General features: G+C 57.2%; 1 protein-coding gene across 5 annotated transcripts; it reads right to left on the bottom strand.

Annotated features, from left to right (window-relative positions):
- Positions 1–228: 228 nt before the first annotated feature.
- Positions 229–27,520, bottom strand: LRRC8A (leucine rich repeat containing 8 VRAC subunit A). Of its 5 annotated transcripts, XM_057313801.1 has the most exons (5): positions 25,077–26,223; positions 24,109–24,215; positions 23,793–23,994; positions 7,258–9,422; positions 229–2,148 (listed from the first exon to the last, which is right to left on the bottom strand). In XM_057313801.1, exons 4-5 carry the CDS (start codon positions 9,412–9,414, stop codon positions 1,873–1,875), a joined length of 2,433 nt encoding a protein of 810 aa, XP_057169784.1. In that variant the 5' UTR covers positions 9,415–9,422; positions 23,793–23,994; positions 24,109–24,215; positions 25,077–26,223; the 3' UTR covers positions 229–1,872. The 5 variants fall into 5 exon arrangements, with proteins under 5 accessions (XP_057169784.1, XP_048079348.1, XP_057169783.1 ...); XM_048223391.2 differs by lacking the exons at positions 23,793–23,994; positions 25,077–26,223 and adding an exon at positions 27,436–27,520; XM_057313800.1 differs by lacking the exon at positions 23,793–23,994 and having other exon boundaries at positions 25,077–26,222.
- Positions 27,521–27,541: the final 21 nt, after the last annotated feature.

Below are 27,541 nucleotides of genomic sequence, written 5' to 3'. Positions count from 1 at the left end.
GCCCAAACCACAGGTGACCAGACCCCCTGGCCCAGGCCACGCGTGACACATAGCGGGCGCTCTGTCCAGCCCATGCCCAGTAGCGGCCTCCAAGGGGCAGGAGGGGGCAGTGAACTACCTTCTAGGGGCTCATCGGTGGCCATTCAACAAATTAGTCCACGGGGCCCAGTGGGACTCAGAGAGCTGAAGGAAGGGTCTCCCCCCCACGACACGGAGACCTCCAAAGGCTACTTCCTGTTACAGATTTATTTGATATTTGAACGGAGTCTACAAGTTCAGACCCTCATGTAACGGATTGCTTCATGGTTGTCAAAGGCTAGTGTGCGTTATTTCTGAGGATTACACCCGCTGACGTGACGCAGAAAACACAAATGGACAGACAAAGGGACATAATCGTTAAGACAAGAGACGCTAAAACGTGCCTTAGTGTCCAAGTGATTGATCTAAGGCGGGGACCCTTCTAATGCGGGGACCCCCGTGACTGATCTAAAGTGAGGTGGCTTCTCGCCACCAGGCGCCGAGAGGGCTGCGTGTGTGCCTGGCGCCTGGGACAGAAATCAGAACCCAAACCTGGGGAGACAGCCCTCCCAGAGGCGACCTCCCCACCCACGGCCCCGCCTCCAAGCGTCTCTTCTGAAGGACCAGGCGGTGCCAGGGCTGATGTCGGCGGCTGGGGCTAGGGGTGGCACTGGGCAAACTCATGACACATGAGGTGGGAAAGCAGAGTCCGGGCGAGGTAGCTCCTCCTGGCTCCTTAACACTGTGACAAGAGACGGACGGGGAGAATGGAGCACCGTTCATCCGGGGATTAGCCAACCCGAGTCTCCTCCTTTCTTGGCAGCTCCAGAACATTCCCTTTGGCCAACAGCCACAGAAATGAGTGCCTGCCAAGACACATGGAGGAAAAAGAAAACAAGACGCCAAAAACAAAACAAAACAAAACAAAAAAAACCCGCCCTAGGAGAGGAGAGGAACAAACAGAACTCCTGGACCAAGGTCACACCAGACTCGAAGACATCCTGCAGCCTGCACCCCCGGGGGGGAGGGGGGAAGGAAACATAGTTCAGTGTCCTGCTGCTCTGCTCAAGGGAAAGCTGCCATCCTGCCCTGAGACCCCAACTCACTGGCCTTCACTGTCTTTTGTGGGTTTTTTTAGTTTTTTTTTTTACTTTTTTTTCTTTTTAATACCCAAACCATCAATTTTCAAAGCTTTAAAAAAAATGTTCTTCTTTTTTTTTTTTTTTCACTTAAAAAAAAAATCTAAAACTGATGAGACAAGTCCCAGGCCTGGCGTTTCCACCTGGCAGGCCTGCCGTCCCACGGGCCACACCGCCAGAGCCCAGACCAGCACCGCTGGGGCGACTGTCGCGGCTGGCTCTCCCTGGACCCCTCCGCTCAAGTCTGGGTGGTACTGCCGGTGGCATCACCAAAAAAAGGGAAAGGGAAACGGCCCATCCTTCCTTACACAGCCCCCCATCAGAACTGCACTTTGTTGGGAATGTATAAGTTATCCAGAGGGAGGGGATGGGAAGTGGAGAAAAATAAATACCAAAGGCTAGGTGGGCGTCCCGGGCCTCTGGCGTCAGCTCGGCCTCTCGGGCACAGATGGCCTGGGGGAGAGGCCCTGATTGTCCAAATACTGCGCTCTAAGACATGGGTCTCTGATCTCCCCAACAGGCGCCCGCCCTGGGGCGCGTGAGTCTCAGAAGGAGGGAAGGGGCCAGCCCCTCAGGTACGGTCCCGCAGCCGCAGCCCAGCCGACCTCCAGCCCCAGGCTCCTGCCCTGGCAGAGGTCCGGCTGGTCGGCCCCGGCTATCTGCGTCCCGGGCCCCGAGGGCTCCTCGGACCCGGTGCTCAGCGGCCGGCCGGCGCTCAGGCCTGCTCCTTGTCGGCCCTCCACAGCCGCTCCTTGACCTCGGGCGGCAGCGTGTTGAACAGGTCCTCCTCCACCACCAGCCCGCTGCGCTTGAGCAGCGGGCACTCGCCCAGCTCCACCGGCAGGCACTCCAGCCGGTTGCCCCGCAGCTCGATCTGCGTCAGGTTGGTGAGCTCGCCCACCCTCGAGGGCAGCGACTGCAGCACGTTGTTGCCCAGGTGCAGGGCCCTCAGCTTCCGGCACTGGAAGAGTTCCGGGGGCAGCGCCTCGATCTGGAAGGGCAAGAGCAGAGGGCCAAAGTGAGGGGCGCAGCCCAGACCTGGGGCCTCGGCCGAGGCTTCTCCCCACCGCCGCCCTTCTCCCCAGGCACCAGCATCTCCTCTGAAGCCCGTTTCGGCTCCCTGGGCCCAGGCCGCAGCACGGTCTGGCCTGAAGCCTGGCTGACCTCCACCTGCATGTAAAGTCTCAACTCCGCAGTCACTTCCTCCGGGAAGCCTTCCCTGACCTCCTGGGCAACCTAGGGCACCCGTGGCCCCCAGCGGCACCGATCCCTCCGTGGCGAAGCTGCTCGATCACCTGTCGCTCCCGGACCAGGCTCTGAGAGGGCAGAGCTGGGGCCCCCTGGCTCCCCACTGTCTCCCAGCGCTTGGCACCCTAAGAAGCAAGTCACACTGGCCTGCTACTATTAACTCCACTCCCTCCTCCACTGTCCAGGGCTCATCAGGAGCCAGGCTGTGGGGTCTGCCCGGTTTAAGAACGATTTACGAAAGAGAGCGGCATGCTGAGGAAATCACACACCCCAGTTGCTGAGAACTGCGGGGAGCACTCCAATAGGGGTGGGGACCCCAGCTCTGTCACCTCCCTGTCCTGGGCCTCAGGCCCCTCATCTGTCAAGTCACACCCTGATCATGAGTGCAGGGAGCCTAGTATTGGCTATTCTCTTCCTGAGTTTGCAAAATCCGAATGATGGGCAACCACCCCACGCAGCTTCGTACGCAGCGGGCTCGCTCTGAGCACTGACACTACTCACTCATCCACCGTCAGAAGCACCTATAAATACCCTACAAACACCACTTCTGCCTTACAGATGGGTAACATTTGACCAAGGGGGCGCTAAAGAAGCTAACTGGCCCAGAGGTTCACAGCTGGAACGTGGTGGAGCCAAGACTGAACCAGGTTCCGCAGCTCGTGCTCTGGATCCGTCCACATCGTCGGCGGGGCCCGAGTGGGGACCCGCTGCGTCTCTGGCACACGGGAGAAGCTCCCTAGATGCCACCTCCTTCCCTGCCCTTCTGTGAGGGTCACCTCTAAACCCATGTTCTTACTGAACCTATTTGCCAGAACAGTCTCTTTTGGAAGTGCTGCGCGGCAGGGACCCCGCTCAAGCCCACGTGAGGATGACGGACAGCCTGTTTACTAACCCCTGTAAGGCGGCTCTGTCACTGTCCCCATTGTCCTGCTGAGGCCTGCAGAAGTGAAATGCGTGTCCAAGACGGCACGGCCAGAAAGGTCAAGAGAGGGTGTAAGTGAGCCTTGCTTCCTCTGATTCAGAGCCTGCGCTGTGCTTCCGTTCTGCCAAATATGGCGCTAAATGGCAAGTCCCTTTCCCTCCCTGGGCCTCAGTTTCCCCCTCTGTGGAATGCAAGGCAGGACTAGAAATGCCTCTTGCCTTCAGTGCTCTGTGGCTGAGGGCCTTCGGGCAGACTCGGATCTTGGGTGACTTGTTTTAAAAGAGTCCCCTGACCTGGGCCTCCAAAACCAGCCACTGTTGTGCCCATTGGGCAGGGACGGAGCCAAGGTGGCCTCCAGGTGAGCAGGACTGAAGGTTGGGGACACGAAGGTGAGAGGGCATGACGGGAAGTGGGCTCTGGCAGGACTGAGGGGCCTGAGCCTCCCAGAGAGCCCACCCCCCCCACAGTGGACTCCTCTGGTGACTCCAGACAGGGGTCAGGGCAGCACGAAAGGCCTAGCTCAGTGAGTGGCACAGCTGGGGTTCACGCCCAGAGCTCCCTCCCTAAAACACCCCCTCCCCAGCACCCCCTGCCCCAGCCAGTGAGCTCTCTCCAGGTCCCACAGAGAAAAGAGAAGGTGCTCCAGGGGCTCAGCGCCCCACCACAGCCACCCCTGTCCTTTGGACCTGTCCTCTTCCCGAGTTGTCACTCGGCTGCCGGAAACTTGGGGTCCTGTCCCATCACCCCGCTCCTGCCGTCTCCTACCTCCCAGGGACCTGGCTGTCTCCCCCATCAGCGCTGGAGTAGCCTCAAGTCCACCTAGTCTTTGAAAAAAGAGATGATCCTCCCAGAAGCCTCTGCAGCTGCTCCATCGCCCCATCCCCGACAAACCACATGGAAAAAAAACACGGTCTCTCTTCAGCTGTGATCCACCTTCTGCCCCTGTCCACCCCCGAAACTGGCCAGAATCAACAACAGTCCCTCCTAATCCAGTGGACCTGAATCCGTCCTTCACCCAACTGCCCCACGCACTGCAAGCCCACATACTCCCGCCTGGCCTCGCTCTTCCCCTTCGACCCCAAAGGCTTGAGCCAGACTCCTCTCTCCCTCCATCCTCTCCCCCGGTGATGTCGACAGGGACCCCTCTTCATCCAGGAGCCCGGGCGGGGACAGGGAGGACTCCTTGAACTTCAGGATAACTCAACATGGTCCCTTGGATGTCCCAGAGGCCCCGGACAGCCAACATGGGACAGACGCTCTCCTCTGTGAAAACCAGTGACGGCTCCTACATTCTGTTTCAATGACCCATCTTCCCAAGCAACCAAGTGAGAAACCCCGAGTCACTCAGACCTCTCTCCTTCTCCCCCATCCGATCCAGCCCCAGAATCTGGCTGATTCTCCCACCAAAGTCTCTCCACCCAGGGCAGCCTCTGTCAGTCCAGGCCTCACTCCTCCCAATGGCTGCACCCGGGGTTTCTGCCAGCTCTTGACCCCTCTCATCTTGCCCCTCAAACCCACCCCCTCACACTGCAGCGAGAACAATCTCTCCCAATTACAAGTTAGCTCGTTTCTTCATCTACTCAGAGAATTTGGTGAACATTTGCTGTGTGTCAGGCACTGAAGAAAAGAGCCAAGATCCGCGTCAGCGTCACCAGACGAGGGGAACAAAGAAGACCCGATGGAAACAAGCGGGAAGAACAGGACCCTCTTCCAGCCCTGGCCTCAGGGGCAAGTCCGAATTCCAGGGGCTGCTCAGCTCGTGCTCCCCCCTGCCCCGACAGAACCTACAAGACTCTCCATTTCCTCTTCATCCCGCTAACTTCCCCTCGTCCTCAGGGCCAGGGCAGTGTCCCTTCCTCTAGGAGGTTGGCCTGCCCGAAATCTGGGGGGATACCCCTGCTGTATGCACCCAGGAGCCTCCAGACGGGCAGCCAGTGTGTCCCCAACACCTTCCTTGACCCCAGGAGGGCTCAGAAAACATCTGCCAAACTGAGGAAAGGATGAATAAATGCATCCGTAGACAAATGAACACGTCTTCCGTGTCTACTGTTTTAACCTGGGGAAAGAGCCGCTAAGGGCCTGAGCCGGGTCACACCGACCCCGCCCCGTCTACCTGCAGCCATGGCTGGCTCACCGAGGAGGACGAGAGCCGCTCCAGCTTAAAAGGATGGGCCTGACAAGGATCAGCGCAAGTGAACTTTTTCCCCACCAAGGCCTCTGGCATTCCAGGGGTGGAGACAGGATGTGATTAAGCAGTGTGCTCACAGGGCTTGTGGAGGGTCCCCTTCCTGGGGCCAGCGTGCCTGTCTGTCGTGCCTGTCGCCAGCTCCCTTCCTGAGGGGTGACCTCAGCCAGCAGGGGGGACCTAACAGGCCTGCTGGGGGTGAGGAGCTGGGGGTAGGGGAAGGAAGTGCGAGCCAGGCTGGAGGCCTGACGCACCGTCCACCAGGAAGGAGGGCCCAGCAAGCCCCGGGTGCCTGTGCAGAGCCCGCGCAGAGCCTGTGGGCACCTGGGACAGAGCAGGCAGGTTACAGCCGGTCATGAGGTGCCTTCATTGCACCCAACTCCAGGGGCAATGTGGCCCCCACACTGTGCTCTGGGGGAGGGTCTGGGGTCTGCCTGGGGCTCCCCACATGTGGCTTCCCCCCAGGAGTCCCATTTTCCCGATCCGTGGCCTGCTCCAGGCCCCGGGGGCAGATTCTCCCACGCGAAGTGATCTGGGCTCTGACCTTCGTCCTTGGAAACTCACAGTCATAATCTGGGGGAGGAACATAGAGTTTGTGACTCTGATCTAGGAAGAGTGAGGTTGGTTTTGCAGGAGGAGAGGCTTAGGGAAGAGGGGAGGGGGCCCAGACCCTCCAATCTGAGCGACGCTGGAGAAGGTGTGTCCTTTCCTGAAGCAGGGGGCATTTCAGGGACCACCTGCCTCTGCATCTGAAGCTGCTGGAGAGTTCCTGTCGGGAGCATCGTGCCCCGCACAGCGTGGGCTGCTTCGGGCCTCGGGCTGCAGGGAGGCACAGACGTGCCGTCTGAACCAGGTCTCCAGAGTCCGCACCCCGGGCTTTGGGCTCCCACCACCACCTGCCCCACTGTGTCTCCACCCTGAAAGTAGGAACTGGGAACGGGTCCCCGGGAGGGGTGGGCCGGGGGCGGTCCTTTGGCAACCGCAAAGGCTGCGGCTTTGTTTACACTGCAGAGGCTACACCACAAAGCCACAGGAGCACCCGGCCCTCAACCCCACCCGCCTGCCTCTGAGAAGGGGCCCGTGGGTGGGGGGCTTCCCTGGCCAGGCAAGGGGCTGGTACTCGGGGCATACCAACGGTTCCCAGGGCGTCTCCAGGGCGTGGCCTCCCATACTGCGGGCCTGAAATGGTTTGCACAATTTCCTCTCCGGAAAGGCAGGTGGTGACAGGCAGAGGGGAAAGGGTGTGAGCGGGGCCAAGGGCTGCAGAGACCACCCGGCTCAGCCTCGGTGAGCACCAGCCACCCACGGTTTCTGTCCCCAGCGGACCCAGATTGGTGCTTCGGCTCCAGATGTGGTCTAGAGCGGGCTCCAGGCTAAGTCCCGGCTCCCACGACCCGGCCCTTGGACCTCTTGTCCCTGCACATCCCCAGTCTACAAGAAACCCGCCCCAGGTCACTTCGGGGGACAGACCCTGCCTGACCACACCACCCCTCCCAGCAGGAGAACCCTGCAACATCCTGTGGCAAAGACAGGCTCCCCGGCCCCCGAGATCCCGAGTTGGCCGGTCTGGGGCGGGGCGGGGGGCAGAATCTGGATTCCCCACGAGCCCTTCCCGGGTGGTTCTGGGAACCACGGGTGAGGACCCCCAACCCCGGAGCATGAGACGATCCCAAACACCCCGAGACGCGGCGCCTCCCAAGCCAACCCCCCGCCCGCCTCCGCGGAGTGGCGGCCAGGCCACTCACCCGGTTGGCCGTGACAGCCAGGTTCTGGAGGTTCTGCAGGAGGCCAATGTCGGCGGGGAGGAAGGTCAGGTTGTTGTGGCTGAGGTCCAGGTAGCGCAGCTTGCGGCAGTAGAAGAGCTGGGTGGGGATCTTCTCGATCTTGTTGCGGTTCAGGTAGAGACGCTCGAGGTTGGTGAGGTTGCCGATCTGGATGGGGATGTAGGCAATGTGGTTGTACCAGAGCTTCAGGCAGGTGAGGCGGTGCAGGTGCTGGAAGCTGATGATCTCCTCGATGGTCTTGAGGTTGTTGTCCTTGAGGTCGATCTCCTGCAGGTTGTGCAGGCTGAAGATGGAGTGCGGGATGCGCTCCAGGTCGCAGCGGATCAGCTCCAGCTCGGTGAGGTTGACCATCTTCTTGAGGCTGTTGAGCACGATGAGCTTGGTGCCCTCGTTGTTGATGGATAGCTTCTGCAGGTGCACGCCCACGTCGGTGACCACCTGCGGCAGCTTGCTCAGGTTGCTCTTGAGCCGCAGCACCTTGAGGCGCTTGAGCTCGCGCAGCCCGTCGATGACGATGTAGCGGTTGTTCTCGGCGCTCAGGTTGCCCGTCAGGTGCAGCTCCTCCAGGGTCTTCAGGCTGTAGATCCACAGCGGGATCTCCTTGATGTCCGTGAACTTGATATGCAGGGCGCGCAGGTTCTCGCGCAGGAAAGCCAGGGCGGGCGCCTCGATCTTGGCCGCCGTGTGGTACAGCCACAGCTCCTTGAGGCCCGTGAGCTGGGCGATGCTGGGCGGGATGGTCACGTCCGGGATCAGCTCCAGCTTCAGCACCTCCAGCTCCACCAGGTCGAACACGGTGTCGGGGATGCCGCTGAGCATGAACAGGTGCAGTTCCAGCTTGTCCTGCGCGTTCTTGGTGAGCCGCTGCCGCAGCTTGTCCAGCGTCCACTCGTTGTTGAGGTTCAGCTGCCGCAGCTTGTTCTCACTCACCTCCGAGAGGAAGACGGCGAAGCGCTTCGAGTAGAGCGGGTCGTACTGGTCGATGAGGTGCAGCATGAAGGCGAAGTCGTTCTTGACGTCGGGGATGTCGCTGTAGCTGCTCTCCTCGCGGATGGACTCGAACGAGTACTTCTTGAGGGAGCGCCGCAGCATCCACCAGAGCGTGTACACGCAGATGAGCCCGTAGAAGATGACCAGGCTGATGTAGAAGGACGCCAGGATCTTGAAGAGCGTAGCCAGGGGGTGCGCGCAGCGGTAGGTGCGGTAGCCCGTCAGGCTCTCGATGTCCACGGTGCAGTCCACGTCGAACTTGATGTTGTGCACGTAGTAGACGGTGTAGCAGATGATGAGGATGAACTTGATCACCTTGATGATGGTCTGCCGCATGTACAGGCGGTACACGATGTCCCCCTCCTCCACGTGCGTGCGGAACTTCTTCACCTTCTCGAAGAGCGCCTTGGCCTGCTCCCCCTCCTTCTTGTCCAGCACGCCCGTCTCCGAGCGGTCCACGATGCCCTGCTCGATCCGGGACTTGGTCCGCTGCAGCATGGGTACGGTGGCCTCCACGTCCTCGCTGACCGTCGACGACTTCTTGTCCATGGAGCCATTCATCTTGCTGAAGGCCGGCTTGGGGTCGCTCTCCTCCACCACCGTCTCGGACAGGGCCCGGGTGGTCCAGGGCGAGTCGAAGCACTTGAGCAGGATGGACACGAAGTGCTCCAGCTTCGAGCTGGTGCGTGGGAACTTGAACCAGAAGTTGCTGCAGGCCAGGAAGATGAGCGTGTGCAGAAGCACCAGGTAGGGGAAGTACTTGGCGAACCAGTGCAGGCGGTTCTCGTAGCAGACGGCGTCCACGTAGTTGTACTGGTGCCGGTCCAGGTCGTACTTGATGCCCGTGGGGCCCGTGCCAGGGGTCGGCAGCACTGTGGCGTTCGGGTAGGTGGGCTCCGGGCCCGGGGCCGCCCAGCCCCGGAACGAGTCATTGCACGAGTCCTTGGTGACCCACTTACAAGGCAGGCAGATCATCTTGTCCTGGGTGACCTGCAGCGTGCCCCCGAAGACCGCAATCATCAGCATGACAATGGAGATGTAGTCGGTGAACACGTCCCACCACGGCTTCAGGATCCGGTACGCTGGCTGCGTGTCCGCGAAGTAGCGGAGCTCTGTCACTGGAATCATGGCTCAACCTGAAAAGGACCCGCAGGAGGGGGTTACCACAGGGCGGCCTGGCTGTCCGGGACCCAGGAGACAACGGACCCGTTGTCCAAAATTCCACCTTGAGTCTAGCTGGAAGTCACGGCCTTGCCACTCACAGGGGGGCCCCACTGATCAGCCTCTCTCCGGAAACCATGTGGTCACCAGGTAGCTGGGAAACCACCACTGGGGAAGGCGGGAGCCTCCCCACTTAACAGACTTGAAGACTGAGCACTGAAGTCAGGAGCCACGCCGACAGATTGCTAAGGTGGCCTCCCCCTGCAATCCGGAGGGAGCATTCGGGAATTCCTGTCCGGACTCCATCCTAGTCATGATCAGACTGACCAGAAGGGCTTGTTGAAAACTCGCAGTTTACTTGGAACCAGCTGCCGTGACGCTGCCCCAGTGACCGGAAGACGTTCCCTCAAAGTGTGGGAAATCGAAATGTACAAGAGGGGGCTCGATGCAGACTCACTTTCGTAAAACAAATAGGGAAGTTTAAAAAATTCTGCAAAGGTGCATGTAATTATGTACATATAGGATTCTGAGGGGAGAGACACACACACTCCCCCCCCCCACACACACACACGCGCGTGCGCACACAAGGCAGGGGGTGGGGCCAAGCAGAGAAAGGACAAGAAAACAAGACTGGTCTCCGCCCCACGCTAGATGACATCACATTTATGATTATCATCGCTGGCTATGTGCAGCTACATGTGCGTGTAAGGCACTAAGCTCAGGGAAGTAAAGTCACCCGCCTGACGTCACTCTACTACTCAGGAAGGGTCAAGACCAAACCCAGGCCTCTCCTGAGCCCTGCTGTGCAGGCTCGCTGTCTACCTGACTATGCCAGGAGTGCCAAGAGACCACACCCCGGAGTCCACCTTCCCTGTCCCCTGGGTTCCCAGAACTCAGGTCACCACGGGGCCAGCAGACGCCACCACCCGCCCTGGGCCACCGGCTCCAGCCCAGAGGTCAGCCCTCCTGGTGAGGCCGGGACTCACAGGCCAGGGTGAACGGCCACCCCACAGGAAGGCCCGGGCCTCTAATGACCGGCTGGCTCCTCATACCACCCACACTCCTGGGAAGGGGGCACTCTAGGGGAGGGCCCGCTGAATCATGCAGCCGGCCTCCAGCTGAAAGAAACCCGGACACTTGTCCCTCCTTTCCCGGTTCCCCAAGTCCATATCCAGGCAGGCACCCAAAGGCTGGGGACAGGAAGGGAGGAGGGGCCAAGACAGAGGGCCTGAGGGCGTGCAACAGCCTGCCCCTGGAGTGTCCAGAAAGAGACGGCCAGGGCAGGATGCCAGATGCTGGGGGCGGTGCAGTTTATGACCAGGCAGGATGTGGTCGCAGCCTCACAGTTTTGGAGGGAGGGTGGGTGTGCCAGCCCAGCGGGGACACCCAGTCTCCCGGTGAGGAATTGCCTCTGGGCCCCTGCTGTCCCAGGGCTTGCTTTGCACATGTCGCCTCTTGACTTTCAAGATGGAAACTGTTCACTGCTCTGTGTACGGGTGAGGGCACGGGAGGCCGAGAGAGGGAGGAAACAGCCCTGTCCATTCCGTGCTGGTATGTCTGGATCTTACCCTCCCCCCACCCCAAACACCTGGTCTCAAGCACATCCTGAACTTGCTGCCAGCCCGCCCTTGGCTCAGCCCTCCGGGGACAATAAAAGTGACCAAGGTGTGTCCACGCCTCCGGGGCCTCTCAGTCCAGTGTCAGCGTGTGGGCAGCAGGGGGAGAGGCAGAGGAGTGTCCCAATAACCGAGCCTGAGACAGGGCGAGGGGCAGCCGTGGCTACAGCCCGAGAGACAGATGCCACCTGCCTGCTGAGAAGGGCTTCATGGAGGCTCAGGGGGCAGAGCCAGGACCCCTGGCTTGGAAAGGCAGAGCCGGGAGTCCAGTGCAGGACCGGCCTCGTGGGGGTGACCTGTCTGGTGGGTGGGGGTCACCCTCTAGCTGCACCGTGTTTCTGCCTCACCTCTGCCACCGACTCCCTGTGGAACTCAGGACAAGTCACGGCCCCTCCCTGATGGGGTTTTGGGAGAAAGCTGGAAAGATGATGCAGGCGCCAAACGCCAGTACTTAGTCCGCAGGGATGCCAGGGAAGGGGTGCCCGGCCCATGACCAGGCCCCGACAGGAAACAGCCAGGTGGCTGGGGCGGCCCACCCTCAAGCAGCTCTCGCGGAGGATGAGGGGGGAAGCCAGGGGCCCACAAGACTGAGCTGGCTTCTGCCTGCCTTGACCTCACTGCGGGGCCCTGGGTGAGGACCTCACTGGCTCTCGGCCTCCGGTTCTGCACAAACACCTCACGGCATTGCTGCGAAGCGTGCACAGAATCTCGGGCTTCTGTGGGCTCTGCGCAGAGTGGGGCCGGCAGGCGGTTCTGGCAGCTCCTCGTCGTGCTCCTTCAGGGCAGAAGTCTTCGGAACACAGCAGGTGCTCAATAAAATCAGGGGGTCTCAAGAGAGGGCGTGAGAGGGGGACAGGGCAGGAGCAGGGCACAGGGAAGGGCAGGGCCCGGGTGTGGCGGGGAGCCGGGGCAGCGGGGAGTTTCAGGTGGATGTGGGCAGGGCTGCACATCCTGACAGGGAGGAAGCGGGGTGGGGCCAACTCAGAGGGCCCCGGAGAAGGAAACAGACCCCCCCAGGTAGGAATCCCCACTCAGGGACCCGCCCCAGGAGCCAGTGACTCAAGGGCACTAAACACCCACGGGAGGGGCGGTGGGGGGTGGGGCGGCTGCCGTTCCTAGACTGAAGACTCACGGCCAAGTCAAGTCCAGGACGTGCACATTGTTCTGGCACCTTTTTTTTCTTTTTTTTTTTTTTTTTGAAGTAAGCTCTACACCCAACGTGGTGAAGTCATAGTCCTGAGATCAAGAGTCACGCTCTACCCACTGAGCCAGCCAGGCGCCCCCACCCATTTCTCTTCTCGAGATTTTTTTATTGCGGTAATCTCTACATAGCATAAAATTTCCCCCTTTAACCTTTTTTAGGTATGTAATTCAGTGTCATTAAATATACTTCCATCGTGCAGCCACGACCACCATGAGTCTCCAGAACACTTCCATCTGGCTAAACTGAAACCCTGTCCCCACTAAATTCTAGCTCCCCAGTTCCCCTTCCCCAGCCCCTGGCCACCACCATTCTACTTTTTTTTTTTTTTTTTTTTTTTTTTTTTGAGAGAGAGAGATGGGGTGGGAGACAGAGGGAGAGGGGAAGAGAGAAAATCTTAAGCACGCTCCATGCCCAGCGCAGAGCCAGATGCAGGGCCCGATCTCCCCACCCTGAGATCAGGACCTGAGCCGAAATCGAGAGGCGGACGCTTAACCCACTGAGCCACCCAGGCACCACTCTACTTTCTGTCTCTATAGAGTTGACTGCCCTAAGTAATTCATAAAGGTGGAATCGTAACAATATTTGCCTCTTGGTGTCTGGCTTATTTCGTTTACTAGAATGCCTTCAACGTTCATCCATGTTTTAGCATGGATATCAGAATTCCCTTCCTTTTTAAGGCTGAAATATTCCCCATAACCATTTTACAGATAGGGAAACTGAGGCACAGAGAGAGAAGCCATGTGCCCAACTTCACACCACCTGTAAGTGACTGAGGCCACCTTCAAAGCCAGCCCGCAGGGGAGCCGAGGCACGCAGCGGCTCCAGGGGGCCACACCAGTAGAGCAGATCCCCCGCACATCTGCTTTGGGACACAGCTGGTCCGGTCACGAGAGCACCATAGGGAAACGGGGCAGATCCCTGGAAGTGGGGATCTTTCTTCCCCGTTTCCTGCAGGCAGTGGGTTCATCCCACCCTGCACTGAGCCCTCCCTAACAGGTATGGCCTCCTAGCTGAGGCGTGGAACAGCTTCTCTCCCAGGGCCTGTTTCCCTGTCCCAACAGGAGCAGAGACTCTGCCGTGGATGTGACCACATTTTGTAAAATGTGGTCACGGTTCCCGGGGCGTGTGATCCCAGTCCTGTGCCCACCCTGGATGCCGCCCTCCCAACTGCGTCCCATCCCACGGTCAGCCAGTTGAGGCCACCAGACACCCCCTTGTCCTGGTCACCCCTGCCTGAAGCCGGCAGGGAAGGAATGGTATGTCCAGGAGCCAAGACTCCTTTTCTAGAATGTGGTACGTTGGTTTCCCCATCCTTAAACTGGGGGGGGGGGGGGGAGGAACAGGTGCCCTGCCAAGCTCTCAGGACTATCAGAAGTCACAGAAATGACGCTTCCCAAACTGCCTGTGTATGGCCCCTGGGTCAGGTGGAGAGCAAGCCCTGAGCTCCATGATGTGAGCTTAGCGCTGGAAGGACAGGCGGGCCAGTCGGGGTTCCGCCCTGGGTGGTGAGAGACCCTGGGCAGGGCTCTTCATGTCTCTGAGCCTTAGTACCACCCCCATCTGTGGAAAGGGGCTAAAGCAGACATGAGTCCGGGCCCCCAGAGCAAACCTGACGTCAACAGACAGTCAGGGGTGATTGAAAAGTGCACAGAACAGGAGCAGAAAGGAAGGAAATGGAAGAAGGAAAGCCACCCACAGGGCTCGCAGATACCTGGCAGAGACGCAGGTAGGCAGGGCCTGGCCCACAGTAGGTGGGTCGTAAGAACTTCCTGCCACGAGAATGCAACATGGGCTTTTCAATGGAACCAAGTAGCTCTGTACGTAATGCCACGGTGGAAAACAGCAAGATCCAGAAAAATAAATAAATACAGTCCCATGCTGATAAACCCTTGACCAATAGTCCCTGCACCGTGGGGAGGGACACCCTCTCAGAGTGGGAATAAGAAATAGAATGAAAGAAAACTGTGATTTTTTTTTTTTTTTTTTTACCAGCGTGCATTATCTTTGTGATTGAAAAAATAGTAGAGTTCCAAAGAAATAGAACAGAAAGCAAGCAAGCAAGCAAGCGGGAGCCTGGGTGGCTCAGTCAATTAAGTGTCTGCCTTCGGCTCAGGTCCTGATCTCAGGGTCCTGGGATTGAGCCCCACGCTGGGCTCCCTGCTCAGCAGGGAGTCTGCTTCTGTCTCTACCCACCCCTCTTGCTCATGATCTCTCAAGCTCTCTTTCTCTCTCAAATAAATAAAATCTTGAAGAAAGAAAGAAAGAAAGAAAGAAAGAAAGAAAGAAAGAAAGAAAGAAAGATAGATAGATCAGCCCTCAAGTATGGGGATCAGGTGTTCTTCTGAAGCTCTGAGAGGGCAGTTTGGGGAGGGCAATGTGATGTTGGGTCAGATCAGGTCAGGTCTCTGCCCCAAGAGGTGGGGAATTTGGAGAGGATCCTGAACAGAGGACAAAGATGAACGGGCTGAACTCAGGCAGCTGAGAAAAGACAAGAAGGCAATGTGCCTTGCTGTCCTCTGAGCTCCGGTCCGACTACTTCTCCTTTTTCTAGAACAGGGGCCTCACTCTGAACCGGAGACTGTGCCCTCCTAGAAGTCAGGGATTAACATCCACCAGTGAGGTGGGAGACCCCTGGCTGCACCCAAAAAAAGCACGGGAGGCCGTAAGAGGCCACGTAGGGGCCGGGGCACTCGGGAGGCTGGGAGTCCCGCAGGACAGCGGCCACTCCAGATTCATCCAAGTCCCGTGTGCAGAGCCCAGAATACGGTGGAGAGATCTGCTGAACGGGGCGGAGCCCAGGAAGGAGGTAGTAGGACAGAGGACGGCAATTGTCTGGGAAAGATTCTAGCACGAGAATCAGTTACAGGAATGTTCATCACAGTGTTATTTATGCCCTAGGAAAATTGGAAACCACCCAGATACCCGTTATGGGCTGACTGGTTAAATACTTATTAAATGACCAGATGATAGAATACTATGAAAAAATGAAAACACGTTAGAGCAAGAAACCCGATGACTTGGTAAGAGGAAAACTGTCCGGAGTACGTTACCTGCAAAAGTAGGTAACAGGGGCGCCTGGATGGCTCAGTCAGTTGAGCGTCTGACTCTTGATTTCAGTTCAGGTCATGATCTCAGTGTCGTGGGATCGAGCCCCACGTGGGGCTCCGCACTCAGCACAGAGTCTGCTTGAGATTCTCTCTCTCTCCCCCTCTGCCCCTCCCCCTGCTCATGCTCTCTCTCTCTCACACACACACAAATAAAATCTTAAAAAAAAATAGCTACAACAATTTGGAAGAATGAGGTGGGAGGAGACTTACTACAAAGCTACAGGAATTCAGCCAATATGGTGTTGATGTAGGGATAAATGGATGGACCACAGGAACAGAAGAGCAAGCCTAGAAACAAACCCTGAAATGTATGGAAATAGCGATAACAGTGTTGGCCTTGCAGGTCAGGGGGAAAGAACAGGCATCCGTGAACGGAGCGGGCTCTCAGCTACTCACGTAAAAAAGTATAGCCTCATCCACTTCCTTATATGAAAATAAATTCCAGGGAACTGACCTAAGCCAAAGCCTGAAAATGTTTAAAGAAAGAGCTAAGAGATCAACTTAGGACAGGAAAGGATTTTCTATCACAAAGAGTACAAATCCTTACAGGAGAAGATTGATATTTTGATCACATGAAGTTAAATGTACACGCATCAGAGAACGTAATAAGTAAAAAGAACCCACAGACTTGTTAGAGATATTTGCAATGTGCGTAAGTACCAAAGGATTACTATCCGGGACAAAGACAGAACTCCTACAGACCCAAGAAAGAGACAATCTGATAGAAAGAAATGGCAAAATACACAAATAGGGCATCTGGGTAGCTCAGTCGGTTGAGCACCTGACTCTTGATTTCTGCTCAGGTCACGATCTCAGGGTCGTGAGATAGAGCGGGAGTTGGACTCCGTGCTCAGCAGGGAATCTACCTGAAGTTCTCTCCCTCCCTCCCTCCCTCCCTCCCTCCCTCTGCCCCTCCCTTCAACCCCCCATGAGATCGTGCACACGCATGTGTGTGCACTCTCTCTCTCTAAAATAAATAGGGGTGCCTGGGTGGCTCAGTCTTTAAGCGTCTGCCTTCGGCTCAGGTCGTGATCCCAGGGTCCTGGGATCGAGCCCTACATCGGGCTCCCTGCTCGGTGGGAAGCCTGCTTCTCCTTCTCCCACTCCCCCTGCTTGTGTTCCCTCTCTCGCTGTGTCTCTCTCTGTCAAATAAATAAAGTCTTTAAAAAATAATAAAAATAAAAAAATAAAATTAAGTAAGTCTTGGGGGAAAAAACGAATAGACAGCCCATAAGAAAAAATGCAAATGGAAATTCATATATGAAATTCATTCTTAACCTTATAACTAATCAGGGAATGCAATCAGATGCCGTTTCGCTCCCCTGTGACGGGCAGAAATGCCGAATTCCTACATGAGGTTAGGATGCACACATCCCACAATCCAGCAACCTTTCTCCTAGTTCGAGATCTCAGAGCATCCTTTCACACACACATGGAGCCAGGGACAAAAACGCTCACTGAAGCGTTGTTCCTAATAGCCCCAAATCAGCAGCCAGCCAGCCATCAACGGGAGAAAGGACAAACCATCATCATTATGCAATGGAATGCTAAAGCCATGAGTTACCTGCATGTTCCAACGTGAACAGACCTCAAAAGCCATGCTGAGCCTAAAACCGCGCTACAGGATAAGACCTTAGGTATTATGTAAGGGTTTCTATAACATATGTAACCAAGCGCAGTAAAGCACGCACGGAGAGCCCCAAGTCAAGACAATACCCTCATCCAGAGAGGGAAGAGAAAGGGATTGGGGAAGAGGCTTCATTGTGTCTCAAATATTTTGGCAGAGAGAGAATATATCCGAAGCAATCAGTGTAAAACATTAAGGTCTGACAAAGCTGAGCCCTGGATACAGAGATATCTGCTCTGGTTTCAACCTTTTCTGTGTGCTTAAACGATTTCATACAAAATTTATCAAAATAATCATCTGTTTCTACCCCTCCTGGCGGGTCTTCTCTCCGGTCCTCACACCTGCCAGGCTCAGATGGAGGCAGCAGGTCCGGACCCATTGCCAGGGCAGCAAATTCAGCTCCTCCTTCCAACTGGCCTGCTCCTGACCGGCCCAGCAGCACCGTTGGTCTCTGAGGATCTGGTAGAAGGCAGTCCACCCCCGCCTGGTGCTGCCCTGCCCCCAGGGAGCTGCCCAGGTCGGTAGGAGGCAACCAGACCCTTTCCACAGCGCGGCACACACGGATGGGGAGAAGGCGGCCGGGTTCCAATGGCAAGGTTGGAGTATCCCTTCACCTGGGGGGGGGAGGTGGTCAGAGAAGCAACCCGGGGAGCCCCTATCTTCCCCTTGGTGGCAGGCAGATCTCGGGGAGGGCAAAGAGCAAGAGCTTTGGAGCTGCGAAGACATAGGTTCAAAGCCAGCTCTTGCCTGAAATCCTTCCATGACCCCGGGCCAATTATTAACCCCAGGCTCCGTTTTTACAACTTTCAAATAAGAATAGTGCTCCCTACCTCCTATCTCTGGATACAAGGACCCAAAAGATGTCCAAAGAGATATTAAAAAAAAAAAAAAAAAAAGATGCCGTGCAGTAGAGGAAATACACGCTTCGTGAAAAGAAGCCACTCACAAAAGGACAAATGCTGCCAGGAATCCACTCGTATGAGGTAAGCAGTCACATTCATTAACACAGAAAGTAGAAAGGTGGGTGCCAGGGGCTGGGGGAGGGGAGGGTGCGGAGCTAGTGTTTAACGGGTATGGAGTTTCAGGTTTGCAAGATGAACACAAAGTCTGGAGATCAGGGGTGGCTGCCCCTCGACGTGACGGCATTAATGCCACTGAAGCGACACCTGAAATGGTTAAGATGGTAATTTTCAAGTTACGTGTATCTTACTGCAATTGAACAAAATTAGGAAAAGAGAAGCATGATCTCATTCTTCTTTAAAAAAAAATTGTATCAGTAACTTATTACTGTATGCACAGAAAAATCTGGAAAGCTATACATAGAACTACGTGTAGTTAAGTCTGAGGGTGGATCAGATTGTAGAGGGTTGTCTACACTACACACTCCTCTACCATTTAAATTTGGTACTTCTATGAGAAGGAAAAATACCTGGGGAGAAAAGACCTTTCTCACCGTGTGGTTTCCGAGGATTGTAAAAGTTTACGAGAAGGACCTGCCATCTACTGTGTTAGGAGAAGGTTAGCCCGCCCTGCCTGCCCCACCCGGGTGACAGACACTCCACAGGGCACCGTCCTCAGTGGAGGGAAGCAGTGCTCAGGCTGGGTAAGCTCAGACCCCGGGGACAAACGACCTTTCCTCTGAGCCTCAGTTTCCTCAACTGCAAAATGGGAATATTGCCGAACCTACCTCAGAGGCTTACTGTGACTACTTAAATGACATGACGTATCCTGCCTGCGGCCCAGAGGAAGGTGTGCTATGGTTACAACCCACCTGCCACCGCAGAAAACTCTCCCGGGGCTCAGTGGGGGAAGACACCTGCGTGAGGGCTAAGCCACAAGGACACGCACCTGCAAGCACAGGCCAGACCACCCAGAGCCCTCCAGGACCTGACCCGTCACACAGGCCACACTCAAAAGCCTTGTACTTCTGGAGCGCCTGCCAGGCTCGGGACCCCAGGAAAGGATGGAGGTAGACAGGTGGCGATGTGCTCTCAGAACCACCCCTTAGGTATCCCTCGACATGGATCATTTCCCTCTGATGCTTCTTCCAGACGGGGAAGGGAGTCAAAGAAATGACCCGCTGCCCAGTCCAGCCCAGAGGGGGACCACCCAAGCATGCTCCAGCCCCCACGGCAGCCTGCAGGCCTTTGGCTTTCACACTCGGGCCATGGCAGGCAGGCTGGGCTGCGGGGACACAGGGCACAGAGAGCCTTTTGTTAAAGCCCAAACAGAGATGCTGGGCAAGCTTCCCAGGCAAGAGGGGAAGCAGGAGGCTGGCGCCCCTCCTTGTACCACACTTGGGAAGGCTGTCTGTCCCTCCAACGCTCTCCCAGGGAAGGGGGAAGGGCCATTCCCCAGAGGCCTGAGGAAGACAGCCAGTCAGTGGCCCTGTCCCGGAAGGGCTCCGGGCCTGTGAATCTGCTCCTCAGTCAGCACCCCCAGGCCTCCTCGGGTCCCAGAGCCAGGAGTGGGAGGAAAAGGCTCACCTCGTCATCGGCTGCACACAGCCCGCACCCACTCAAGAGCAGGCCATTGCCCTCTAGGTCCCCACACCCACTTGGGGTGAGTCAGCACCGGGCTGGGGGCACTGCCTGGCTTGGCACTCGCCCTGCAGAGAAAGGCACACCCTCACTTCCCGGGAAAGGAAGAGGGGAGATAGTCAGGGCAGGAGGGGGAAGGCACATGTTTCATTTGCAAACTCCTCTCACATTTGGGCTGGGCCTCCCAAACAGGTCCGTCCTCATGCAATCTTGCAAGGCTGTGGCCTACCTTACGGGGTGAAGGGTGACAGGTAAGAGACACCCACCTGTGGCTCCCAAGCCAAGCTCATGGAGCAGCAGGCCAGGCTGGAGGCCCAAGCCGCCCCCTCGCTCCACCAGGCCGCCATTAGAGCCCCCAGCTACTGACACGGACGACGGGCCAACCCTGCACCCAGCGCTTCCTGTGCCCCAGCTCCCTGTCACTTCACCACTGGGAGACCTTGGGAAAGTCATCTTACCTCCCAAGGCTCTGGTTTCCTCGTCTGTAAAATGGTTCATGGCTTGTAGTGAGGGCTGAACCACGGAGTCCGCGGAAAGCTCTGGCCCAGTGCCTGCCATGTATTTAAGACTACGATGGTAGCTGCCGTTATCGTTACAGCTGGTTTCACCAGTCCCTTTATGGGAGAGAGGTTAAGTGACCCGCCCAAGGCCACAGAGCTAGAAGGTGGTAGGACAGATCCCCACGGGGCTGACTTTCCACTGTGCAATCTGCCTCGAAGGCGAGCAGGTCTCCCTACCTGAGCACCCAGAACGCCAGAAACGCTTCCTAGAACAAGACCCCCTTTTCCTGAGGGGCACGTGAAATCAAGGCCTCTGCAGGGAACCCTACCAGATGCCTCTGGTATCTCCGGGATAGTTTTAAGGAGACTCAAGAAGGGAGCCCCACTCTGTTGGGTCTGGGCCCACAAGCCAGGCACCACATCTGGCCCCTGGGGGCAGAGGAGCCTCGGTCTGCTATGAGCACCAGCACTGCGTGCCCAGACCAGTTACGGAATGTGGGCAGGAGCACCCATGGGAGGCTGCAGACACAGCTACTGAGACCCCAGGGGACTGGGACTAAGGCCAAGGGAAGCTGCCCTTGGCCCGGCTCTCTAGGCTCAAGGGGGGCTGCCCCCAGAGATCGTGATGCAAGGTGCTGGGGGGGGGGAAGGGCGGGATCCCCATGTACCCAACCCCCGGTCAGCACGTTCGCCAACAGCCGACCCTGTCAGAGGGCGTGAGTTTGGTGGCGGCGCCTCTGAGGGTGTCCAGGTGGCACGTGAGGACTGTGGAATTTTACAGCCACTTTTCCTCCAGTGGAACACCACTCCGGGCAGGCGATGCGGCAGCAGTCCATTTAATTTTGAGGTTTTAGGCCCTCAAGAGACAGTTAAACATAGAACTTGCTACGAGATGCAGTAGGAACGCACTGGGAAAGAGAACAGGGGATGTTTGTGGCTGGGAGTGAAAGCCGTTCTAGAAACCTCAGTCCCACACATCCTTGAAGAGGGACGGTTAACCCCCCGCACGTACTGGGAAGTCACTAGAACTCCCAGTCCTGAGGGCAGCTCGGCCCTGCTTCTACACCAAGGGCTGATCACAGGGACGCCTTGGCCAGAGGCGGGGACCAGGGCTGAAAGCATCGCCCTGCTCAGCGTCTCCCGCCACAGTCTGTGGACCGCCAGCCTCGCGCCAGCCTGGGAGCATCCCCAAAATGCGGATTCCTGCCCCCTCACCCCCATCCCCGGCTTGGACTCCGCAGTTGTGTGGTGGGGGTCCCAGGGAACTCAGCACTGTACGCAAGACCCTGGGCAGCTCTAAAGTGCCTCTGAGCCTGAGAACCTGGAGAAGAAGAAAAACAGAAGGTGGAGTAGAAAAAGCAGAGGCTGGCAAGGCAAACAGATCTGGGTCCAAGTCCCACCTCTGCCACCCACGGCAAGAGCCCTCGTCCCTCCGAGCCTTGGCCTTGAGCCTGTAACACGGTGGAAGCACCTTGCAGAGGAGAGCTGCTATGTGCCCGCCCAGGGTTCAGACCGCGGCCACGGAGGACGACCGGGGACACGAAGGCTGCTAGGAGGAGGGAGAAGGTGGAGAGGCCAACTCCTGGGGCCAGAAGTGTCTCGAGCGAGAAGAAAACGAGACTGCGGGGAAAGAACAAGAGGAAGAAACACAGGTGAGGAAGACGGTCAGGCCAGTGAGCCCAACAAGGCCACCAGGTAAGGACACCTCGTTTCCAGCTCGACCCTGCCAGGCCGCAAAACCAGGCTGCCAGGCCTGAAATCCCTCCTGCCCCAACAGAACGTCTTTAGACCCAGGTCAGGGGGTAGCCTTCTCCTCACCCGCCCACCTTCAAGGTTAAAACCCGAACGCAGGGGGCGCCTGGCTGGCTCAGTCGGTGAAGCGTCTGCCTTCAGCTCGTCATGATCCTGGGGTCCTGGGATCCAGCCCCCCACCCATCGGACTCCTTGCTCAGTGGGGAGTCTACTTCTCCCTCTCCCTTGGCCCCTCCCTCCACCTGCTCATGCTCTCGCTCTCCCTCAAATGAATAAATAAAAAATCTTAAAAAAAAAAAAAAAAAACCTGAAAGGAGAGGGGCTCCTGGCTGGCTCAGTCGGTGCAGCGTGTGACTCTTGATCTTGGGGTTGTGAGTTCAAGCCCCATGTTGGGTGTAGAGATGACTTAAAAATAAAATCTTAAAAAAGAAAAGAAACCTGAAAGGAGCATTCCAAAGGGACTAAGACTTTCTCCGGGGAATGGCCGGGATAAATGAGTCAGGGCCATACTCAGGCCACGCAGCAACTCATGCGTGTCCCTCCCAACCCCCAACCTGGCCCCTGCCCTAGGCAGACAGCGGAGGCTGAAACCTCTCAGGCCGGCCCATGCCGTTCCCTCCAAGCTGTCCCTGGCACGGAGGAGGAATTCTGATCTCAGATAAGTAGGACCTGCTGCTTCCTGCTCATCCCCAGCCAGAGAGACCTCAGCCCAGGCAGGCCTCCCCTCTCCTCTCCGGGAGGCAGAGTTCCTCAAAACCAACAGGAAACTCCAGCAAGGCAGGGCTGGGGTTTGCTGACCTTGTCCCAATAAACAGGAGAGTCAACAAAATCACACACCAGGCACTTCCTAACCCCCCTCTGTGCTGCTGTAAATGCCTTCACAGACAGCTCCAAACCCCGGAATGGTGAGGAGGGGAGCAACAGGGGTGTGCCAACCGACAGGACTCACACAGATCCCCCCCTGCCTGGGAAAGAGGTCCTGGGGGGGCCAGGAAATGAAACGGGAGCAAACTGTGAACCAGCAGCCCTAACAAGACTTGACATGGGAAAAATAAGCAAATAGTAATAACACATGTGAATAATACACTCCTCCCCATCCATATCTGTGGAGATGGGGATCACAGGAGACTTTCGCTTTCCATGACATCAAAATCAAAACACTATAAAAACCTACAGCGAACATGCAACTATGTTGGTTAATTATCCAAAAAAAAAAATTACTATTTCTTTAAAACTCCAAGCTGGGGAGGGCCAGGTCTTCCTTACCCAAAAGCCGAGGTGACAGGAGGATGCAGGGAGGCCTCAGGCACAGAACAAAGGACCCTGACCCGGGAGTCTAGGATCTGGTTCCAGTCCCACAACCCTCCTTCCTTCCTGAACCCTTGGGCAAGCTGCTTCCTCCCTCTGAACCTCAGTTTCCACATCTGTAAACGAGGGACCAAGGCCACTGCCTGAGCTTCCTCAAATGGTCAGAGGAAATCATCGATAAGATGTGTTTTATAAATTATAGAGTAGTCCACCCAATGCCGCTCAGGTTCCAGAACACATCCTGGGACATCCTCTGTTAAGTGCCTTCCCTCTATCAATATATTTCACCTTCAAAATACCCTACAGGGAGGTAAGGTGCTAAAATGATCACCTCTTTACAGCTAAGGAAACTGAGGCTCAGAGAGGTAGGGTGACCGGCCCACAGCCCCTCACTGAACACATGACAGCAAGGACTCAAACCCCGGTCTATGAAGTCTGGGTCCTTAACCAGTACACTCTCCTGCCTGTGGGAACCGGTTTCCAAAGTGCAGGCCAAGGAACCCCAGTCCCCATGATCAAATAAGTGGGGGGACACACAACGTGCCGACTCCCTCTCCAAGGCTCTCTCTACAAGCCACCTCGCGCTCCCTTTGACGCAGTCCAGGCTAAGAAGTCCTGCAGCAGGGATAACTTGTTTCCCAGGGCTATCCAACCACTGCGGCCACAGAAACTGGTGTTCCATGGAACACACCTTGGGAAGTGTGGTCACAAGATGGTCTGGTTAACAACCCAGACTCACAAGATCTGCGCCGAGAGAGAAAAGCACCGGGATTCACAATGAAACTTAACGCTGGCATCTGAAGTCCAGCAGCCACATCCTCCTCAGCCGGCCGCTGAGTCGGGAGAAGGAAGAAGCATTCTGTCTCCTGCCACCTTTGTCCGATGCCCTGGATCTACAGGAAGAAGAGCGAAGGACTGCAGAGATGGAGACACTGCCCTTTGGCCCCTCAGCTGGGGGAGGCACCTGACTGGAGGCTGGCCTGGAGGGAGAGGGGCCCCATCCTTACCCCGCGCACGGCTCTGCTATCTGCGTGCTGGCTGTCGGTGCTGAGGCTGGCCCCCGTCTGTCTGGGCAGGGTCTTGGCATTCCTCTCGCTCCATGGAAGCTGCCTCCCTATGAGGAAGTGAGAGCTACTGTCAGCCGGGATGTGTGACCGCCAGTTACCCGCTGTGCTGCCAACATTTTCTGAGCACTTGCTTGGTGCCAGGCCCTGGGCTGGGCTCTTGGGGTGACAAGAGGGAACCAGACAGGCTACTGGGAGAGGCCGAGTCACCAAATACCGTTGGCTGTGGGGAGCCCAGGGCTCTGCTGGGGGTCCCTGGCAGCTATGGGAACACGGGAGAAGCACTAGACCCAGACCAGTGGGGTGAGAGAAGGCTCCCTGGAAAAGGTTTTGCCTGAGTTGACTGCTGAGGAAGAGCAGAAGCTGGAGAAAAAGTATTCCAGGCAGAAGGAACAGCACAAGTCTGCCTAGAAGGAAGAGAACGTGACATCTAGACAATGCTGAGTGGTTCAGTCTGGCTAGATGTCGGACCGGAGGTGGGAGGTGGTGGGGACAGGAGCCGCGGTGGGGCGAGTCGGGTCCAGGCGAAGACAAAGCCTCAGCCCAGGCACACGAGTTCGACTCAAACACAAAATCCAAACAGCACCTATTGGTCAGGGAACATTTAGGGAGCATCTGCTACATCCCAGGCACTCTGCTGGGAACCATTCACAAGATGGAAAAGGACAAGTCAGCAGGGTGGGGAGAGAAGTGTGATCAGAACACAGTAGGGGTGAGGGGCGGGGAGTATCTGAACCACCAGGAGTCGGTATGGTATAATGGTATACCGGGACAGGTGAAAGGATAAGTAGGAGTTAAGAGGAAGGAAGGAGTGCAGGTAGGGAGGGCACAAGCAGACAAAGGGACCTGAATGGCTCTGGGAGGGACTGTGGAGCCTTTTAACCACGTGTACCGGTGAGCATTTCACGCACCTATTCAGTGCTAGGCATCGTGCTGGGAGGAAAGAAGCAGAAGACTGTCCCCAGCCTGGAGGAGAGATAGGTCAATAACCCAGCAAACCCACACAGGGCGCTGGCAACTAGCAGGAAAGCACCTAGAGCTGTGAAGGCACAGAGGCCACTGAGCCAGGCTCTACCCCCACCCCGCGCTCCTCAAGGACGGGTTGTCCGCTGAGGCTGGGCAGCCCAGTCACCTGCCCATGGCACAGCCTGAACCAGAACTCAGGCCACCAGACGCCGTCACTGATTCTTTTAGTCCTCCCTCTTCCAGGAAATACACACTGACCACCCCCAACATATTCACCCAGAGCTAATGCCTCCTGCTCTGTAATATTTCTATTATTACAGTGGCCACCATGTCAATGTTTTCCTGCCGGCCTCTCCTCCCAGCTTGCAGCTCAGAGGAGCCCAGGGGCTGTATTCTCTCACATCATTCCTGGTCCAGGCCAGGCACTTACTAAAGAATGGCTAAATGGATGAACGGACAAACGAATGATTGAAGGATCAAGGGATGGAGAGATGGTGTGCTGGGCTCTAGGGCCCCACATCCATCCCACCCGACTCCTTTTGAGGTCTTAGACCATTAACCTGTGCCTCAGTGTCCCCATGTGAAAACCTGGAATCACCTGCACTCTCAGGAGAGTGAGTCAGGAACGAGGCTGACCCCTTCCCTCCAGCTCTTACAGGTGAGGTCCAGCCCAAGCCAGGCAGCAACCCAAGGCTCAGCCATTTCCCCAAGTTCTGACCCAATAGGGCAATCCTCAGGAGCCCCCTCTGCCCAGAAGGGCCACTCAAAGTTCGCAGGGGAAACTGCTTCCTACTGGATGTGTCCAAGGGATGGAGTACAAAAGCACATCACAGGGTTGGGGGGGAGGGGAGTCACAAACATTGCTGGGGCCCCTGCTCTGTACCCTGGAAGGCAGGGAGCGCTAGACCAGACCCCAAAGCACCTCTAAGACTGGGAAGACAGGAACGCAGATGCCAGTCATTCATGCCCCAGCATCTCTTCAGTCCGCCAGCACAAGTCATCTGTCCTTGCCTCCCCTCCCAAGCCAGAGGAAGACTTGACCTTCATGAAGGCAATGCCAGTGTGAATGAGCCATGGGCACTACCCAGTCCCTCTGAACAAACTCCCACTCCCCCATCCCCTCCACAGGAAAGATCACCAACAGCACTCCCCCTCCTCCTCCTTCCAGTCTGTCTGCCTGCCGGTCTGTCTACACAGAGAGGTTAAAGAAACTCCTAATGGAAAAGGTGGGTGAGGCCCATGGGAGCCTTTCAGCTCCACCAAATCCCTCCTCCACAATTTAGGCCCAAATTCCCTTTGCCTCACAAGCTCTCTCCCTCCTCATCCTCACACCTCATCCTCAAAAGGCTTCCTGGGATAAAGCCGAGGAAGAAGCATCAGGGGAGCGTGGTCAGCCCCACCCTTCCAGCCAAGTCCTAATCAGAAGGGTGTCAGGCACCCCCCAACCATCTCTCCTCCTTCCCAAAAAAGGCAGTCTGTAGCTGTATCAGCTGAGCACCAGCCCAATCTTGGTTCACTCCAGTCCAAACCAAAGGGGGAAAGCAGTCAACGAAAGACACAGAATCATCCTGAACCCCAACCACCCTGGCTATGCTCCTTCGGCCTGGGAACCAACTTTGCTGGGTCTCCAGCCCGGACCTCATCAGATCTGGCTCTCAGGCCCATATGGATGCACAGGACATGAGCAGGGCCTGGGGCCTCAGACCCTGAACCGGTCTTCCGGGGAACCCGCAGTCCACACGGGCCCCAAGATCTTAGCCAGGGATCCTGTCCCCAAGTCAGGGTACTGTTCCCTCCGGATCAAGAGGAGGGAGGGGTCCAAGGGAAGTGAAGGGGGCCAGGAGCCCAGGAGAAGAGAACAGGGAAAACCTTTGAAAACGGGGGGGGGGGGGGGGGGGACCAAAAAACTTGCCAAGGAGAGGCTCCCAGGTGGAACCTCTAGGAAGTGGGGAGTGTGTGCGTGTAGGGGTTAGGATCTGGGGGAACCCAGAGGATGACAAGGGGACCTGGGGGAGCCCAGGCGGAAACTCCCGGTATGTAGAGCGCAGGGAGGCACTGGGGTGCCTGGGAGGGGGCTCGCGCGCCGCGGCACCGGGGAGAGGGTGGGGCCCCGGAGACCTGGAGTACGGGGGAGCCAGGAGGTAGGCCAAACTGAGCTGCCGCGGGAGGCCCCCAGGGAGCCAGCCGCGGTGGGCAGAGCCCGAGCTGCCCGCGGCGCCCGGGGCAGGCAGCTGGCCGGGGGCGTGTAGGAGTGGGTTTCGAGAAGTGACAGCTCGCGCCCCTTTCCCCGCCCCACCCACTCACCTGGTCCCGCCCGGTCCGGCCGCCCAGCAGGCAGCCCCGCGCCCCCGCCGCTCCGTCCCGCCGCCGGCCGCTGCGCCCCTCCGGCGCCTCCTTTTGTTTGTCCCTC

The sequence above is a fragment of the Ursus arctos genome, unplaced genomic scaffold (assembly GCF_023065955.2).
Source record: "Ursus arctos isolate Adak ecotype North America unplaced genomic scaffold, UrsArc2.0 scaffold_18, whole genome shotgun sequence".
In the NCBI taxonomy this organism is placed as follows: Eukaryota; Metazoa; Chordata; class Mammalia; order Carnivora; family Ursidae; genus Ursus; species Ursus arctos.
The sequence above is the reverse complement of the archived record's forward strand: the minus strand, read 5'-3'. Positions and strand labels throughout refer to the sequence as shown.

Bases quoted from the DNA above. Each gene is read 5' to 3' on its own strand.
- LRRC8A (XM_048223391.2), bottom strand. From the start codon at position 9,414: ATGATTCCAGTGACAGAGCTCCGCTACTTCGCGGACACGCAGCCAGCG. The intron at 2,149-7,257 runs GTGAGTGGCCTG...TTGCCCTTCCAG, and splicing joins TGGCTGTCACGGCCAACCGG to ATCGAGGCGCTGCCCCCGGA.